Below are 19034 nucleotides of genomic sequence, written 5' to 3' on the forward strand. Positions count from 1 at the left end.
GACTCTCGTTTCTCAACTTTTTTAGCTGTGCCGATAATGAAAATTTAAAAAATGCAGATTGTAGATCTCGGTGAGTTATATGCATGTTAAAATTTTCATCGAAATCGATCAATGCAAGGTCAAGTTACAAGCGTTAAAATATTGTAAAAATCGCAAATTTCTCACACTTATCGGTGGAAAGTATCAAAAATGAAAACAAAACTGCGATTTTTTTCGATCTTCAATTGTTTACAGCTCGTACGAAGGTCAACCGACATCTGTGAAATTTTTAACGTGCATATAACTTACAATCTACAAAAGCCGCATTTAAAAAATTTTTAATAAATTTTTAAAAATTATTGAACAGTATTTGTTATTTTCTTTTATCATTCTAAGCAATAGCAAAATTTAAAAAAAAAAGCATTCTAGTTATGTTCTAGTAAAAAAAGATTCAGACCGTTTAGTTCAGTTCCAAAAAAAGTTATTGCGTGTTGAAAAGTGTCCGAATATTAACGAAAATTAATATTCACTGTACGTACTCGTTACAACTAAATACAATTAACATTGAAAGAAATTTAAAAAAAAGTCATAAAAATTTCCGATCAAGATTTCATCGAATTCCCTGCAACTACCCTAAAACACTTTCTGAACAGGGTGGTGGGGGGTGTATACAGATTTGTTGCTCGCGCGTCGAAAGTATCGGATTGCCCCATATAGCCGACACACGTTTTCTGAACACCCTGGCGCGTCCCCACCATTTGCTTCGATTTCTTCCGACCGGCTACCCTCTATCCTCCTTTTCATCCGGCGACGATTCCTCCTCTATGAGCCAAATCCGCGAACAATGAACGCGGCGATGTGTCCCAGAATATCCGACTGCGTATTCCTCGCGAAACTCCAACGAAACTTCGGAAACACTCGAGGCTCGATCCTCTCGGCCCTGTAACCAGCGACCTATACGCTCGCTATACGCGAGCGAATAGAGTAACTTTCTTGGGTATCTTTCCGGTGCGAGGCAACGCTTCTGCCGGCGAAAACTACTCTCTCTTGTGCATCGTTCTGCTATCGGTTTCGTGGAAAGCAGACAACGGCGGCAGTCGACCGCGTTTCGGAAAACGGTCTAGAAAATGGACGAGAAGACACGTTGTAACACAAGTATTTGAATCTCCTAAGAAAAGCAGCTGTAGTTCCGGCAACACGATAACGCCTAAGCTTGTCGAGTCGATCGAAACGACCGGTCTCACATTTCTGATTTGAAAGCTGCTGAAATTGCAAAGACTCTTTTTCTTAGAACACGCGATCGAACAAACCGAGCACAGATTCTGATAAAAATGTCGAAAGAACTGGAACAAAAACAGTCCTGCGCCGATTTTATAAAGCAAAACACATCGGTCACTTTTGAGACTGCATATACGTTTAGCGTTTAATTGACCAGTTGTTCCTCGGCGATTAACCTTTTAGGTGCGGCTGAATTCTGCGCGAGGCTATTTCTCTGGTCGGCAGAGTCTGATGCTGTATGTTCCGTCGACAAAAGAAATGTAAAACAATGCATAGGAAGATGATTATTTAATTCAAACGGAGAGCGAGTGAGCTACTAGAGCGAGCCACTACAGGATGTCCCAAAAATGTCTTGCAATCCGAAAGTGGCGGGTTCCTCGGGTCATTTGAAGCAACTTTTTCCTTTACAAAAATTTTCTCCGAGGCACCGTTAACGAGTTATTAACGAAAAACAGTGACCAATGAGAGGCGAGTGCGGCTGACGCGAGGCGACCGAGCTAACGGCGCCAGCGGTCGAGGCGGTCGAATCCCAGCTCAGCTGACGCGAGGCGGCCGAGCCAATGAGCGGAACTGGGCTTCGCGCGCTGGTTGGCTGGACCGCCCCGCGTCAGCCGTGCTCGATTCTTATTGGTCACTGTTTTTCGTTGGTAACTCGTTAACGGTGCCTCGGAGAACATTTTTGTAAAGGAAGAAGTTGCTTCAAATGATCCGAGGAATCCGAGGAATCCTGATTTCCTTAGATTCATCGCCACCTATCTCCTCCAGTCCCCTCCCACCCTTTATAATCCCGTAGAGTCGAACTTCTTTGTAGACAAACGCACTGAACGCAGGTTTCTACAGTAATGTCTCCCTAATTGTCGTCCAAATTGTGCGCTATAATAGACAATTTGGGAAGAGGAGACGCGATTATTCGAGCCTTGCGGCTCGTCTTTTATCATCACCGATTGTCGATAACTATAAAAACGAGCTGCAAGGCTCGAATAATCGTATCTCCTCTTCCTAAATTGTCCAGACTGTTGTAAATCGATGTGAAGACATCCGCGAAAGCCACTATAGTGGCGTGTCGTTCTGAAAGATGACATCCGCGAAAGCCACTATAGCGGCGCGTCGTGCCTAAAAGGTTAATGCGAACGAAGAAGGAAACGCGGAGACTTCGACGGCGAATTGCTCGGGTAATTAATTCGGAGAACGGCTCGCCGGCAGCGTTGCTTTAAAAGCATTACACTCTTAACCCAGTTGTTTTAATGCCACGGTCACGTAAAGGTGATTATTGTCTTCGTCGTCGCCGTTATTATTGTCTCTCGCATTACCCGCCGGTTAATTGCATTACCGCGGAATTTCGTCTCGTTACGCGCCGCGCGCCGAGGCGCGCAATTGCGCCGGAGTTACGCAAGCCGCGTCCGAGTCGATCCCATCGCGATCCGAACGGGACGGACTCCTCCGAATCGGCGCGCAGTCTCGGCGAAAGCGTAAATCTTGCCGGCTAACCGGAGGAAATTGGGAGGAAATGTCTCGTAGATCGTCGAGCGTCGTCGCGTCTCTTCCCTCCGTCCGAGGAATCGGACGAGCGACGTCTGGCCGGTTTCAGGAAACGCTCTCGCGCATCGGCGCCGGCTGGGAGCGAGGCGGAAGATCAGCTGCAATTAGGCGCGATCCGATACCGTGGCCAATGTCACGGTTAACTGGGAGCGGCAATTATAATTGTAGCGAACCTGTCGCGCAATATCGCGCGGACAGACCGGGATAAAGTTCCGCGACGCGTTTCTAAACCGTGTAATTAAGTGCCGCCTCGTTGCCCGCTAATTTCCGCGATTCCGCGCGCGCGTGCACGCTCGTTCGAAGGGAATCCGGTGTTACGAGAAGTGTATCATCGACGGATGTTTCGACGTTGGCGGCCATAATCGTCTGGAAATCTGTATCGATTTCGATGGACGAAGCGTTTAAAGGCGTTTAACGCGAAATGTACCGCTGTCGATGATCCAAATGATCTATTTCAGATTATAGTAACTTTTACCAGAAATGTGTTCGGAGGTCGGAATTGAAATCGGCAGGTCTGAGCGTCAATTAGGGAGAATTTCGGCCCTTATCATCGACGTAGCAATAAATTACATAGGCGCAGAACTAGCACAGGGAAATTCACGGCAACCCGAAATTTGGCATTTCGGCGGGTGTTTCGACAATATGTGTTTATGAAGCAAAACATCAGTCACTTTTGAGACTGGATACGTTTAGCGTTTAATTGACCAGTTTGTTTATTACTAATTATCGACGGATGTTTGGACATTGGCGGCCATAATCGATCGATCGGAGCGTCTGGAAATCTATCGATTTCGATGGACGAAGCGTTAAAGGCGTTTAATGCGAAATGTACGCTGTCGATGATCCAAATGATCTACTTCAGATTATAGTAACTTCTTCCAGAAATGTTCGGAGGTCGGAATTGAAATCGGCAGGTCTGAGCGTCAATTAGGGAGAATTTACTATACCTAGTAACTCCGCTTGACCGACTCCGTGTCGACCCTATCATCGACGTAGCAATAAATTACATAGGCGCAGGACTAGCACAGGGAAATTCACGGCAACCCGAAATTTGGCATTTCCGGGAGAAATTGCTGTACTTGTTGAAATTATAAAGCAGCTTCCATTGAAGATCGTTATGGCAAAACTTGAATGATTCAATCTCAGAATTTTTGCAGACACTTTAGATAGAATTGAATTTTGATAGACACGTTAACTCTTTGGGACACGGTGGGATTAAAAATGTTCCTTTTTTTTAATGCACGGTCATGCATGGTGAAATATTTTTATACCCACCTCGTAATATTGCAATAGCTGCATGCGCATTCATGAACTCACGTGGCACGGGGGGACTATTTGAATCCCATCCTATAACAACGGATTTAATTAAATTATTATTATCATATTATGTTTTTATATTACGCGATTCCTTTGTTAACAATAATATACCAACTTTTTAAAATTTAAAATGCAATGAAATTTCCGTGCGACATGGGTCTATTTGGGCAGCTGGATTTCGGAAAATAAAATAGACCCATATTGCACGGAAATTTCATTGCATTTTAAATTTTAAAAAATTGGTACATTTTTTACATATATATATTTATTTATTTATTATATATATATATATATATATATATATATATAATATAATATTATATATATTATTATATATATATATATATATTTTTATATTGGTATATTTTTGGGCAGCTGGATTTCGGAAAATAAAACAGTTAAAAGACATGAATCCAGAAGTCGTTGGGGGCTCAAGTAGCGGCGATCGACGTGGAATCGGCCGGTTAAGCGAGCGAACGATACTCGTTCCGCTTTCGCGTCGGTCCGGTATGGTACGGGGGTGCGAGACACCGATAACGAGCACGAAAGTTCCGAATGAATCGTCGAATTAAATTTCAGCACGGACAGCGGCTGGGATAATCCGTTCAGACCGGACGGCGACCTTTCGAGGGAGGCCGACGAGATAGTGGAATTGATAAAAGGTGGGAAACCCATCACGCCGACCCCTGGCCAAACCGCCCCGCCGTTGCCAAGATGCGAGACTGACGGTGGAAACGCGCAGACCACCCTCGACCACGACTCGAGTTCCAGCCCCCTGCTGAAGTCCTCCGCGAACTCCACCAGCCGACGCCCGAACTCGTCGCCGAAACCCGGCCAGGAGAACGGGAATGCTCACAGCACCCCAATCAAAACCGGCACCGCGAACAACCAGCAGCCTGTCAACGATAAGGTGCGTCTCACCCCCTTTATCATTTTCTTCAATCCGACAAACCACTCGACCGGCTAACCCGAGCCCTTAAGATTAAAAAATATACAGTGGCTCCAAAAAGTCTGTAAAAGTCTGATCTATAGCAAAAGTAAAAATTTCAAGCTTTGAAACGACGCCAGGTTTATTGTTGCACGACTGATTTTTATCAAATTATAACAGTTCGAATGTCGTCCATTTCTTGAAAATAGAAAGTTTAAGATGTCAGAAAGTTTCGGTAATTTCGATGAAAAATTCTGAACACTAGCCAACGATGCATAGCAAAAGTAAAAATTTCAAGCTTTAAAACGACGCCAGGTTTATTGTTGCACGACTGATTTTTATAAAATTATAACAGTTTAAATATCACCCATTTATCGAAAATAGATAGTTTAAGGTATCAGAGAGTTTCTAGAGCCACGATGTTTCGGTAATTTCAATGAAAAAGTCTGAACACTAGTTTGCATAGCAAAAGTAAAAATGACAAGCTTTAAAGCGACACCATGTTTATTGTTACACAACTGATTTTTATAAAATTATAAGAGTTCGAATGTCGCCCATTTATCGAAAATAGAAAGTTTAAGGTGTCAGAGAATTTCTAGAGCCACGATATTTCGATAATTTCGATGAAAAAGTCTATACACTAGCCAACGATGCATAGCAAAAGTAAAAATTTCAAGCTTTAAAGCGACACCAGGTTTTTTGTTGCACGACTGATCTTTATCAAATTATAACAGTTTGAATGTCGTCCATTTATCGAAAATAGAAAGTTTAAGGTGTCAGAGAGTTTCTAGAGCCACGATATTTCGGTAATTTCGATGAAAAAGTCTGTACACTAGCCAACGATGCATTGCAAAAGTAAAAATTCCAAGCTTTAAAGCGACACCAGGTTTATTGTTGCACGACTGATTTTTATAAAATTATAACAGTTTAAATATCGCACATTTATCGAAAATAGAAAGTTTAAGGTGTCAGAGACCTTCTAGAGCCACGATATCTCGGTAATTTCGACGATTGCAAATTCTAAAAAAAATTCGAAGCTAACGTTGAACGGGACTAGCTCGAAAATAATGGGAAATCGTAATCGCGCAGACCGTAGTGTAGCACAATAGCTTCGGGGAAAGCCGCGAATGTCGGGTAAAATCGATGGAAAATGAGGGAATAATAGGGTACGTTGAATGCACAGGTTGCAGCGTCGAGGGCAGCGACCGTGGAAGTGGCTAGAATGACGGCGCAGGGACCAGGCGACGCTTCGCAGGTCGAACACGTCACCCTGAAGAAGAAGCCTAAATGTAAATGTTGTGTTCTGCAGTAATTAGAAGAGAGCCGAGCGAGATCGAACGAGCAGAAGGATGCCCGAGCCACCGGATGATCGTTGTTCGTCTTCTCTTCGACGACCAGTTCTCGGTTCCGCGATGCCTGAACGGTTTCCGACCGGGTTCGAAGCGGGTCGTCGGCTCGCCGTGGAACAGGACCAGGATTCTCTCGTCCGGGAACCGCGTGGGTTCCCCAACAAGTAGGGAGTGAAGAGAGAGAGAGACCGTGACGCGCGGCCATTCGAACGTTTATCTCGCGCGAAAACTGCGGCGCAGCGCGCGTTCGTTCGCTTTCCCGAGTTCGCAGCTCGTGAAACCGATTTCGCGACCATGTGTCGCCATAGGTCGCCGACGGGAGAACAGGATGGGAGAGATGTCCTGGCCAGGATTTCGGCCGCGGCCCGAACGTGGAAGATACCTGAACGAGCGAAAAGCACCGAGCCTCTTTGATAGCCTTTCAGAGACAATTGAGTGTCCATAAAGTACATAGACTATGAATGGAGAGAATTAAAAAAAAAAAACAAATATATATATATATAAAAATATATATATACATACACAATATATATATATATATATTATAAATACAAAAAATATACATAAAACTATATTGTAGATACAGAAATGGTAGTTGTATAGCTTATATGCTTTTACTATTGTGGTTAATTACTGTCAAAATTATCATCGTGGTTTCAAGAAATGTATAAACGAACGACTATTTGACGAGCGAGCGTGACAGAGACGGTCGGGATTGCGCAAGAACGATGTTCGGAGACTCTAACCGGGTCTGTCGACGAATATAAACAAAAGCAAAGAGAGACGAAAGAAGCTATTATTATCACTTCGTTGGACATCGATATATTAATACTACGATAGGTTGATAGATTCTCGTTTTTACTAAACAAAACAAAAAAGGAAGAAAATGAAAAATGAAAAAACGAACAAAGAAAACGACCGGAAACCTCTTCTATATATGTATATGTACATGCGACTTTTACGAAAGATTTTTTAAACCATCGCGTAGCACGTGCGCTAATCAAAAAAACGAAAAAAAAAGAAAGAAGAAAAACAGAAGGTACTACACTTGTATCGTGACGATGATCGTGATGAGAAAAAACCGGACGAATGGGAAATGGGGCGGACGATGAATATAGAATGTCGGCGTATTTTTTCTTGTCAAGAGCAAACACAGACGTATGATTTCTCTCGGTGGATGTGTATTATCTTATTCGCAATCGCTTCACACGAACACGGAAGATTCGTTTGGTCGGCGTTGATTTCGACGTCTCGCGAGCGCTGTGCGAGGGGCCGGAGGGGGAAGGATCGAAACGTCGGAACGTCGAATCGTCGAGTAATTGATTCAGGATCGTCGCGTCGTCCTACGACAGAATCTGTAAATAATCGTGATATTTTTTCGAAGCGTGTGTGCGATGATTGTCGTCGACGCGGTTGCGAGCGTGATTTCGCTGTTCAAGCACAAACAAACTTGACGCGTTCGATAACAGAAAAGCGGGAAGATTTCTTGGTGGCGGACGTTTGTTAATTTCTCATTCGACGAAACGCTCTTTATTCGTTCGTTTTTAACCGACGTACGTGTCCTCGTTTCTACGTGTCTCACTTCGCAGCTTTTAACCCGTTTTTATCCTATTTAACCTTGTGTACGCGCGCACGTACGTTTCGAGGTGTGTGCATCGACGACGACGACGACGACCATGACGACGACGACGACAACGATGACGATGACAATGACAACAGAGAGATCGAGAATCGCGAGCTGGTCGAACCAACGAAAGTTCGCTGTTCGTCGATGGGGAAACCGTTGATCGGTTCCACGCATAATTATTACGTGTAAGAAAGTCGAGGGATCCCGTTTTGCCGAACCGCAACCGCAGCCGCTCGAGCACTGCCTAGCACGATGCCTGAGAAATTCAAAAAACGGGGCGGGGACTGTCTTTTTCTCGCCCGCGCAAACAAACATGTTCGAGACGATCGAACTCGTGTGTTCATGACCGTAAATCGTACGCATAGACTGTGTAAACGATTATAGATTTTCAATTTTTATCCGACAGAAAGCAAAACTTTCTCCAGAAATAGTTTCAATCCGGTGAAAATAGACCGAGCGAGAAATCGACCAAAAAGAGAAAGAAAAGAAAAAACGAGAAAAAAGAATTTTAATCAAAGATTTATTCGTGAAAAGTCGCGACCGATTTAATCGACCTCTAGCAATTGTAAATATTATGATCGTTGAACTGTTAATTTTTAATCGAAATTGAATGGAAATTCTATTCGACGTACGCTTCTAGTGCATTAGAGAATTATTTTTACGTATTTAAACGATTGTACATTCAGATATTTATTTCACGGCGACGAGAATTTTTAACGGATCAACTCGTTCAAATTGCGACGCATGTCAGTTGGATGCGAAAATTGTAATCGACAGTTGTACTAAAAGGATTGCCCGACACTGGAAAATTTGCATGATCGTTCGAACTCGACCGAAAGAAAGGTGGTTTCTTTATGCGTACGAGTCCGATTCTCGCCCATTGAAAATTCATGTTATCGCGTATTCGACCGAGGAAACATTGTGTTTTGCGACGAGCGGAGGACGGTTCGCGATTAGGTTTGTGAGGGGGGGGGGGGTGAATTGTGTGTGCGTGGCTGCGTGTCTGCCTGCGCGAGTGCCTGTATTTTTTTAATGCACATATCCGCGTATTTTTCCTAGATCGCCCGGGGCAAACAGATATTTATGAAACGCTGCGGCACAGTGGCGTTAGAACGGCTGGAACGACAGAGAGAGACTGAATGAGAGAGAGTGTGTGTATGTGTGTGTGTGTGTGTCAGTGCGTGTGTGATCGAAAGGGAGAAAGAGAAAGAGAGAGAGAGAGAGAGAGAGAGAGAGAGAGAAGCAAGAGCGACAGAAAATGAACATAAGATTTCCTTTATTTTCATTCATTGTACGCAGTCGCAGTGTATGTAAGGAGAACAGAGTGTAATATAAAATTGTAAGTAATAGGAGAGATCCTGAATAATTTACTCGCGTCCTCGCAGATGTATGTATTCCGGAATGGACATCGATGTTTCCGAAGAAGAAGAAGAAGAAATGAAACCGATAGAGTGTATACAATGTCACGCGAAACAACGTGCACACACACCGCGCACGCACGAAAACATGCAGACGCAGAGAGACGCGGCCTGTCCAACTCTTTCGCTTGGTATTTCCTAAGAAAGTGATAATAAAAAGACTTTGCGGAAATCTGTTGACAGTCGAGTTAATGCTACTGACATTCTGCGGGTCGGTAACGCGACAACTACAGCTACACGTATTATCTTTGCTTCTCGCAAGCATGACCGTTGTCGCGTACCGCATCGCTTGCGGATAAATAATTTCTGAATTACCAATATTCGGATTAACCCTTTCGATACGAGCGCCGGATATATCCGGCATTCATCCGATGACCGATATGGACGAGTGCCGAATACATCTGGCATCCGTGTGAGCCATATTTCTGTGGGCCCTTTACAGAATGTTTACAGGAAACATTTAACCCCTTGACATACCCCATTCTCTTCGCAGTTAGTGCGATTAGAGATTTTTCGACTACCATAATTTCTTAGATTGGGAAAGAAAATTGATGCTTATCGATGCTATATATTATAATTTTATGCTATAAAATTTTATTCAAATTTTAATGGACAGAATAACGTATGTACTCAATAAGTTATTATTAGACATTTTCATGACGAGTCGGACTCGACAAAGTACGGCAAGGGGTTAAAGAAAGATTTAGAAACGGATCAAGCACAGTCGTTGCTTAACGCTTAAGAAAATCTTCGTACAAAAGCGGACCGACCCTGCGTTATGTGCGCATTTTCAGCGCGGCACCCCTCGTACAGTGGGAATGTCACGGCGGACAACGCGCTCGTACCGAAAGGGTTAAGCAAGCATCACCCTTTGTTGCGGCGGGCAGAGCGCGATCACGAAGACAATCGAGATAGAACGTTGAACGGACTCGATGAATCTGTGATCAGCTCTGTCGCAAGTCTCGCCAGCTGTCGATATATCGAGCATATGTGTCCTTTAAAGGTTACCGAAACAGGAGACGAAGCATCGATCCAACGATTGCAAGAATTCGCGGGAACACGGCTCGTGCAGGTCGCCGGCATTCAAATCTTTCGCGCGATCAGTTTTTCCACTCTCCGACATCGCGCGGCCCGTCGTTGTCGGGCTAACAAAATCCACGAGGATTTATCCCCACCGTTCCGTCAAACCACCGCGAAATTAATCATTTTCGACGTTACGATTTTTCTATTATTTTCTGGTATTAACCCTTCGCACTCGAGTGGTGATTCCGAGGCTGAAATCATCAAAGTTTAGATTGAAGAAATCATTAAAAGTGAAGCCGTTGTACGAATTACATATTCATATGCATTTATATATATATAAATTATATAATATTATAATAATTATTATATATACATATAAAATTAATATATATATATATAATTATTATATTATTTTATATTATTATTATATTATATTATTTTTTTTTTATATTATTTTTATATTATTATTATATTATTATAATTATATATATATATATATATATATATATATATATATATATATAAGTGGACAATTTGGGAAGAGGAGATACGATTATTCGAGCCTTTCGGTTTGTTTTCATAGTTGTTGACAATCGATAACCATAAAAAACGAACCACAAGCCTCGGATAATCGTATCTACTCTTCCCAAATTGTTCAATTTTTGTGGACAATCTGAACATCGGTAAGGTAGACATTACCGTACTGTAAGTCAAAAAGATTGTTTTAGATGTACAGTTAAAACGGCTTCGAGTATAAAGGGTTAACTCGCCGCGATTCCCACGCAGCTTGCGTAAAGCAGAGAAAGGGAAATGCCGAAAGGGTTGCCGACCGTCAGCGGTTGACGATGTCGTCGCTCCTCTGAACGCAAATGAACTTACACGCACCTATTTACATTAACAAGCGCGGCAGAGACGAGCGAACGTCGTAGGCACAATGGAAGTGTAAAAACGCGAGTCGCTGCTGCGAGAGTACCTTGGCACTTGGGTGTGCCACTTCGTCTCGGGAACGTTTAAATTAGCGTCTAGAGAGAGAGAGAGAAAGAGACAGTTACTTGGTTTGTGAGAAAAAAAAAGGAAACAATTTTCCGTCGCCAATAAAATTGATAAACAGCGAACATGAACTTTGAGCTCGCAGAGACAATTTCAGAAGTTCATCTCGAATATTAAACGCTCGAGTGGGCAGCGGAGAATACATACGCATTCCATGGTAATAACTCGCAGAAGAACCACGTAACTGCGACGTAACTTCTCCGCTCGATGCATTCGTTTCTCTATGCGCAAACATTAAATGTCTTGTTCCCTAAAAGACGACGAGCACAAGTTATCGCGTCGGTAAAATTGAATCCGTGCGCGCGAGACCCGTTGCCCTTCTCCATCCTCTCGATTCCTCGAATGTCCTCGCTCGAAATTAGCATCGTCAGAATCAATTAGTTTTACCAGAGAATCATTTTCACGAGCCGGTTTCGTAATTTTTTTTCTTTTATTTCGCCGCACCTTTCTCCGACGAAATCCATTCGCGATCCTTCGACGAAATCCCCTGAGATTACAAGCATTCGGCATTTGATTGACTGACCGGACATCGGTGCATATTTTTCAGTTCTTTAATATTTATTTATTTCTCGATCTATTGGGTTGGCAACTAAGCAATTGCCGATTTGTTCAATGAAATAAAAAATTTTGTTTTTACTTGGAACGAAGTTTAATCTGTAATGTATTTTCCATTTTGTTCGATGACCTTTCGCCATCTCTCTGGCAACTTGAAAATTCCACGCTCGCGGAAAGTCCGATCCTTTTCGGCCAAAAACTGAGTTAAGTGAGATTTTACAGCGTCATCATCATTCAAAGTTTTACCACGAAGGGAGTTGTCCAGGGATCGAAATAAGTGGTGATCCGATGGCGCGAGATCAGGGCTATACGGTGGGTGTAACATCGATTCCCAACCAATATCCATCAATTTTTGCCGAGTGGACAAAGACGTGTGCGGCCTGGCATTGTTCTGCTGGAAAATGACATCTTTACGATCGACCAATTCTGGTCGCTTCTCCTTGACCGCTGCATTCAATTTGTGCAGTTGCTAACATTCACGGATAATAAAAAATAACATAATAATAATAATAATAATAATTTTATAATATAACATTTACAGATATCATAAAAATGGAATGATTAAATATTAGTAGCAGGTGAATAAAATTGTATTTCGGTTAAAAAGGAATAATTAAGTATTAATAGTATTAAACGAATTTGAAAAGAAGTTATTAAATATTAATAGCAAGCTAACAGAATTTTATTTCGGTTGAAACAAAACGATTAAATATTAGCTACAAGAGAATGCAATATTATATAAAAGAGAAGTAATTAAATTTTGATAGCAGGAGATTAAAATTGTATTTTGGTTGAAAAGAAATAGCTAAGTCAATGCGGTCTAGCATTGTCCTGGTGGAAAATGACACCTTTACGATTGACCAATTCTGGTCGCTTCTCCTTGACCGCTGCATTCAATTTGTCCAGTTGCTAACATTCACGGATAATAAAAAATAACATAATAATAATAATAATAATTTTATAATATAACATTTACGGATATCATAAAAATGGGAGTGAGAGGCATCTATAACTGAAATCGGCAATTACTTAGTTGCCAATCCAATATTTTCAATTCCAGAGAGAGAGAGAGACTCTCTAAAACAAGAATATAAAGAACACAAGATAATATACGCGATATATGTATATGTATCTTGTAAGAATCTTGGTTCTGTTTTCTATGGAATTATGAATTTAACTGAATTATTATTAATTTAACTAAAATCGGCGATTACTTAGTTACCAACCTAATATTATTCGATGCTTGCGGTTCATTTGTTATAGTTACGAATTGTCGACAGCTGTAAAAACGAGCTGCAAGGCTCGAATAATCGTATCTTCTCTTCCCAAATTGTCCATTTTTGTGCGCAATCTGAGCGTCAGTAAGGGAGACATTACTGTAGCGGGAGTTCTTAATACTTTCATGGAGCAAGTGATATGTTCTCCCTCATTTTAACGCCTGTATTTTATATTTAGAAGTTGCAGTTTCTGAAAGAAGAAAGTTCGATAAAGGGTCCCGAAAATTGGACATTGACGGATAGTGGGTCAATCGCTCTGCAACGTCCGGTCAGGCTCGTTATAAAAACTTCGAACGCGACCAACGAGATATGAACTTTGAAACATTGTCCGTGCATCGACAAGTTGCAAACCAATGTTTCATTCTTGATCTAATTAAGAAGCTTCGTTGACTGATCCTGTTTTCGAAAAGTACATTTTTATGCACCTTCGCGCGAACTCGGACCAAGATCTTATCTCCATCCAGCCGTATTTAGAACTAATTATGGCCGATGAAATTGGATCGACCGTGTTATCGCAGACATGTAGAGCTTTTCTTTGGTCCGCTGCAATATTTCGGACAGCGACTGGCGGAATAATATTTTATAAATACAGTAATGTCTCTCTAATTGACGCTCAGATTGTCCGCAAAAATGGACGATTTGGAAAGAGGAGATACGATTAAAAATGGGAATGACAGACGTCTATAACTGAAATCGGCAATTACTTAGTTGCCAACCCAATAGTTCCGAAAATATTTTCAACACGCCAGGAACGGTATAATTCCGTGCTTTTTATATTCCGCTTTGTTTACCCGGGGGGAATCTCGGTCAACGGTGCGCGTCCTCGAAAAGTCAGGTGTAAATCACGATGCGACGCGGTGGAGTGCTTGCGAACCGATAACGTTGAGAATCGCGGCGATAACGTGGATGTTCGCTGAGAAACGAGAAAGAGAGAGAGAGAGAGAGAGAGAATTACAGCAAGTCCTTTCTCCGCCTCCGTCCGCGTCTCGTGGAACGATCCCCGTTCGATTATGAAATCATTACACCGTACGGACGATCGGTATCGTGCAGCCGTTGCCTGGGACACGATACCGCGAGCTGGTGCTCGATCGAAGATCCACGGCGAGGTCGTAAATTGAGACGCAGTCAGGTAAGTAGACAGAAGACCTCGCGGAATCCAGGTACGAGCAGACGCACCGGGCATCTTTCGCTCCTGGCTGTCTCGTAGAATCAATTATATACTTTCTAATCTCGAACGCAGCCCATTGTGCCGTGTACAAATTGCTCGTACCGTTAATTGCGAGCAACCAACGCGAGAAGCGCTCGATAAAACTGGAAGCCTCTGGCATCTTCTCGATTGGACGCCTGACACCGAATTAACTTGGTAATGACAGCGAGATACATAAACGCGTGGGCCAACAAAACAGGAAACTGTATTTTTATACTGTCAAATTGGGTATGCGACAGGGTGTCTCAAAATTATGGTACTTACGGGAAATATGGGGTTCCCGAGGTCTTTTGAAGTAACTTTTTCCTCAGCGAAAATGCGATCTGCGGCTTCGTTTACGAGTTATTAACGAAAAACGGTGACCAATGGGAGGCGAGACCTTGGCTGGCGCGAGGCGGCCGAGCCAATCAGCTGAACCGCGCTTCGATCGCTCGTTGGCTCGGCGCGCCAGTCAAGCTCGCCTCTCATTGGTCGACGTTTCTCGTTAATAACTCGTAAACGATGCCTCGGAGAAAGTTTTCGTAAAGGAAAAAGTTGCTTCAAATGACCTCAGGAAGCCCTCATCTCCCGGAGGTACTATAGTTTCGGGGACATCTTGTATATTTGAGCCGTTTATTTTGAAAGTGGCGTAAGTCACTTTGTTTTGAAGTCGATATATTTAAGGGTTTGCGTTTTAAAAATATTAATATATTATAATTATATTATATTATATATATAATTATATATAATATAATAATATATATAATAATTATATAAATAATATAAATAATAATATAATATATATATATAATATATAATAATATAATAATATATATTATTATATTATATTATATAATATTATAATTTTACGTTTAAAAATATGGATGCTAAATTTCGAGAAGATTTACTTGCATTTGTTATCTCGGGATACTGATATTTTTCTCAATACAAATAATTTCGTATAAACATTAAGAAAATCACCACTTTTCATTACGGTAAAGTGACTTATGCCACTTTCAAAATAAACGGCTCACATAAAAATATAAGTTGTGCCAAAGACCGGTCGCGGTAGGAATAGGTATACAATATACGTGAACTGTCGGTAGATTCAGTGTTAATTAACCGAAGAAGCAAGGGGATCGCTGACGGCCTCGGGGTCGTTGCGGCAAACGTTACGGATGAAAACATGGAAATCCGGATGATCGACGACGTCCGAAGGACGGGTCAACGGTTCTCTAATATTAGCTTACGTGTCGCTAGGTTGCAATCCGAGGAGCTTGAAGCTCGAAGAGCAAGTTTCCGCGCGCGGTACGTGTTGTCCCAAATCCAAGAAGAAGCCACTTTCGGATAGAATTGTTCTCTCCGATCGATCGCTGGCTCTTCGCCAGAGCGATCGCGAAAGACGGGAAACGGTGGCCGGAGAACGGAGAACAGAGGACGACGACCCTTTCTATGCGGTCGTCTTCGCGCCGCTCGCCACAATGCCGAGGAGCTTAAACGCCTCCTACTGAACTACTCGAGGGAACGAGATCGGTCTCTTCTCTCCTCGGTATTTCGCCGTGAAGTATCGAAAAGGGAGAAGGAGGAGGAGGAAGAAGAACGTCAACGACCGTATCACGCGGAAAAGTTCCATTATTCCGTGTTAAGCTGGCAACCCATCGGGACCTTGCTGAAGCGCAGTTCGCACTCGAACGAGGGCAACCACCGAGCCGTTCTTATTCCGACGCGTCCACGGAACAATGAACTACAGTGAATTCTCTCTAATTGTCCCTCTAGATCAGGGCTGTCAAACTCGAAAGCTAACTTGGGCCAAATAAACAATGCTTAACTTTAGGTGGGCCGCAAAAAAAAATCAATGTTCATAGAAACAAATATTTTTATTTTGACCGGTACATTGTGATAAACATATATAAAGTTAAATTATTGTTTACGTCCTGATACTTGACATCTCTTCTCTGATACTATCTTTCCTATTTCGGGAGAAATTTGATTGGCCGAGACTACTTTCAAAATTTCTCATTCACATTTCTATTTTACTTTTATCTTGCGTCGGATACATTGACTGGGCCGCGAAAATGTTCATCTTGGGCCGCGAGTTTGACACCCCTGCCTTACATATTTTCAAAGAAACATGAGTATGCAGACGATTTCATTTAGCGCAGCCCTATGCGAGAAATTATCACAAGATAAAACTAAAATATTTCTGATTCTATTTAAGATGTTAACATAAATGTGGACATTGCTTGTAACAGAACAGACGAATAAAGTAATGCTATTGTTAATATACAATATAATATTAATAATTATGATTCCAATGTGACGATTTTGAATAGAGAAAGAGGCAAGGGAATGTGCAAATATCATAATAATTTTTTGTAACATACAGAAGAAATTTGTATGGTGTATAAACATTTAAATATGCGGCGATAAAATTCGGCCAAACAAAATTTTTAATAGTTTAAGACAGAGGTGTCAAACTCAAAAGCTAACTTGGGCCAAATAAACAATGCTTAACTTTAGGTGGGCCGCAAAAAAAATCAATGTTCATAGAAACAAATATTTTTATTTTGACTGGTACACTGTAATAAACATATATAAAGTTAAATTATTGTTTACGTCCTGATACTTGACATCTCTCTTCTCTGATACTATCTTTCCTATTTCGGGAGAAATTTGATTGGCCGAGACTACTTTCAAAATTTCGAATTCACATTTCTATTTTACTTTTATCTTGCGTCGGATATATTGACTGGGTCGCAAAACTGTTCATCTCGGGTCACGAGTTTGACACCCCTGCTCTAGATCGAGAGAGATACGATTATTTCATCGTTGTTGACATTCGGTATAAAAACGAGCCGCGCGAGGCACGAATACAGTAAATTCTGTCGAATCGTCGTTCAGCTTGCAAAAACGAAAATGGACAATTTAGGAAGGAAAGATACGATTATTAGAGCCTCGCGGCTCGTTTTTGTAGCCGCTGATTGTCAACAATAATAAAAACGAGCTGCGAGGCTCGAATAATCGTAAATTCCCAAATTATCCATTTTGATGCGCAATCTGAGCATCAATTAGGGATCATTTAGGAATTTACGATTATATTCGAGCCTTGCGGCTCATTTTTATAGTTGTTGACAATCGGTAATTATAAAAATGAGGCCCATTTTTATGCGCAATCTGAGCGTCGATTAGAGAGAATTTGGGAAGAAGGAATACGATTATTCGAGCCTTGCGACTTATTTTTATAGTTACCGATTGTCAACAAGAATAATAACGAGCCGCGAGGCTCGAAAAATCGCATCTTCGATTAGACACCTGAATCGAATTGACACCTGAAACCAAATTAATTTGGTTAATAACAGCGAGATACATAACGCGTGGACCAACAATAAAGTCCAACAAAACAAGAAACCCTATTTCTATACTGTCAAATTTGCTCTATTATCTCTATCCTACAGGGTGTCCCAAAATTATGGCATCACCGAGAAACATAGAGCTCTTTCGAAGTAACTTCTTCCTCAGTGAAAATGCAATCTGCGGCTTCGTTTACGAGTTATCAAAACACTGAAAAAAACCCTGAAAAAAACACTGACCAATGGGAGGCGAGCTTGGCTGGCCCGAGGCCATCGAATCGACCGAATCGTGAATTTTTATTTACACGCTGAGGAACGATTCGCGAGAATGAACTGCGCAACGAGAACTCTTTCGCTCGAACAGCTTAATAAATTAAAGGGAAAGGAAACATATATAGTTAGCCGATTCCACGATGTACCGTGTGCATCACCGCGAGCAGCTTCGGTTGTCCCGAAGAGCACACACAGATGCGAATCAGGGTGCGATCGACGCTCGACGAGATCTCGATCGATCGCGATCCCGGGACGAAAGGGATCTCTTGATCGGCTACCGGGCACGGAATGCGAGTGGGTTCGGTGTGCGAAAGGACGGAATAAAAGGGTAAAATGTCATCGTGACTCTGTTCTACCTAGAAAAGAGCAAACGCATCCTATTAGCGGTTCAGAGATCGCATTGTTTGCTCGTGTGCCCTTAAACGAGCGAAATCTCATCCATCGTAACGACGTTGGCCTTTGAATCGCGTGCCAAACGGACGGCGATAAATCCACGGCCGACTTCATGGCTCGCCGAAGGAAACTACGTGCATATGCGAAGACGAGCTTGCGCCAGCAAGAACTCGCCGGGACCGCCAGGGCGACCGGGACCGTGTCCCGAGTAATTCATCGAACGCGTCCGACACGCGTTCGTTCTCGAAGATACGCAGCGATAACGCCGTTCGCCTCCCAACATGGACGCGAGGGTCCCGCGCATCTTCCGTGGGAGATTCGTTTTCCATCGTGGAAATTCTATGTATACCGCGACGACACCAAATCGAGACGCGTCCGTGGAGTCCGGGGCCCCATTGCCAAGTTGATGTGGCAATCACGGTCCGCGATTCCAGAATCGTCGATCAGCGAATCTTTGATTTTCTTAACGTCTGTATTCCCCCCCGGTCGAGC

The 19034-nt window shown here is 42.4% G+C and overlaps 1 protein-coding gene across 2 annotated transcripts in view; it reads left to right on the plus strand.

The window, feature by feature from the left end:
* Positions 1-9607, plus strand: part of LOC117222786 (uncharacterized) — a 149851-nt gene extending 140244 nt beyond the window's left edge. For both annotated transcript variants that reach the window (XM_033474713.2, XM_033474720.2), the window contains 2 exons: positions 4693-5023; positions 6225-9607. In XM_033474713.2, the coding sequence (XP_033330604.2) occupies positions 4693-5023; positions 6225-6353 (460 nt within the window). In that variant the 3' untranslated portion in view covers positions 6354-9607. The remainder of the gene's footprint in view (positions 1-4692; positions 5024-6224) is intronic.
* The last annotated feature ends 9427 nt before the right edge of the window (positions 9608-19034 follow it).

The sequence above is a fragment of the Megalopta genalis genome, chromosome 1 (genome assembly GCF_051020955.1).
Source record: "Megalopta genalis isolate 19385.01 chromosome 1, iyMegGena1_principal, whole genome shotgun sequence".
In the NCBI taxonomy this organism is placed as follows: domain Eukaryota; kingdom Metazoa; phylum Arthropoda; class Insecta; order Hymenoptera; family Halictidae; genus Megalopta; species Megalopta genalis.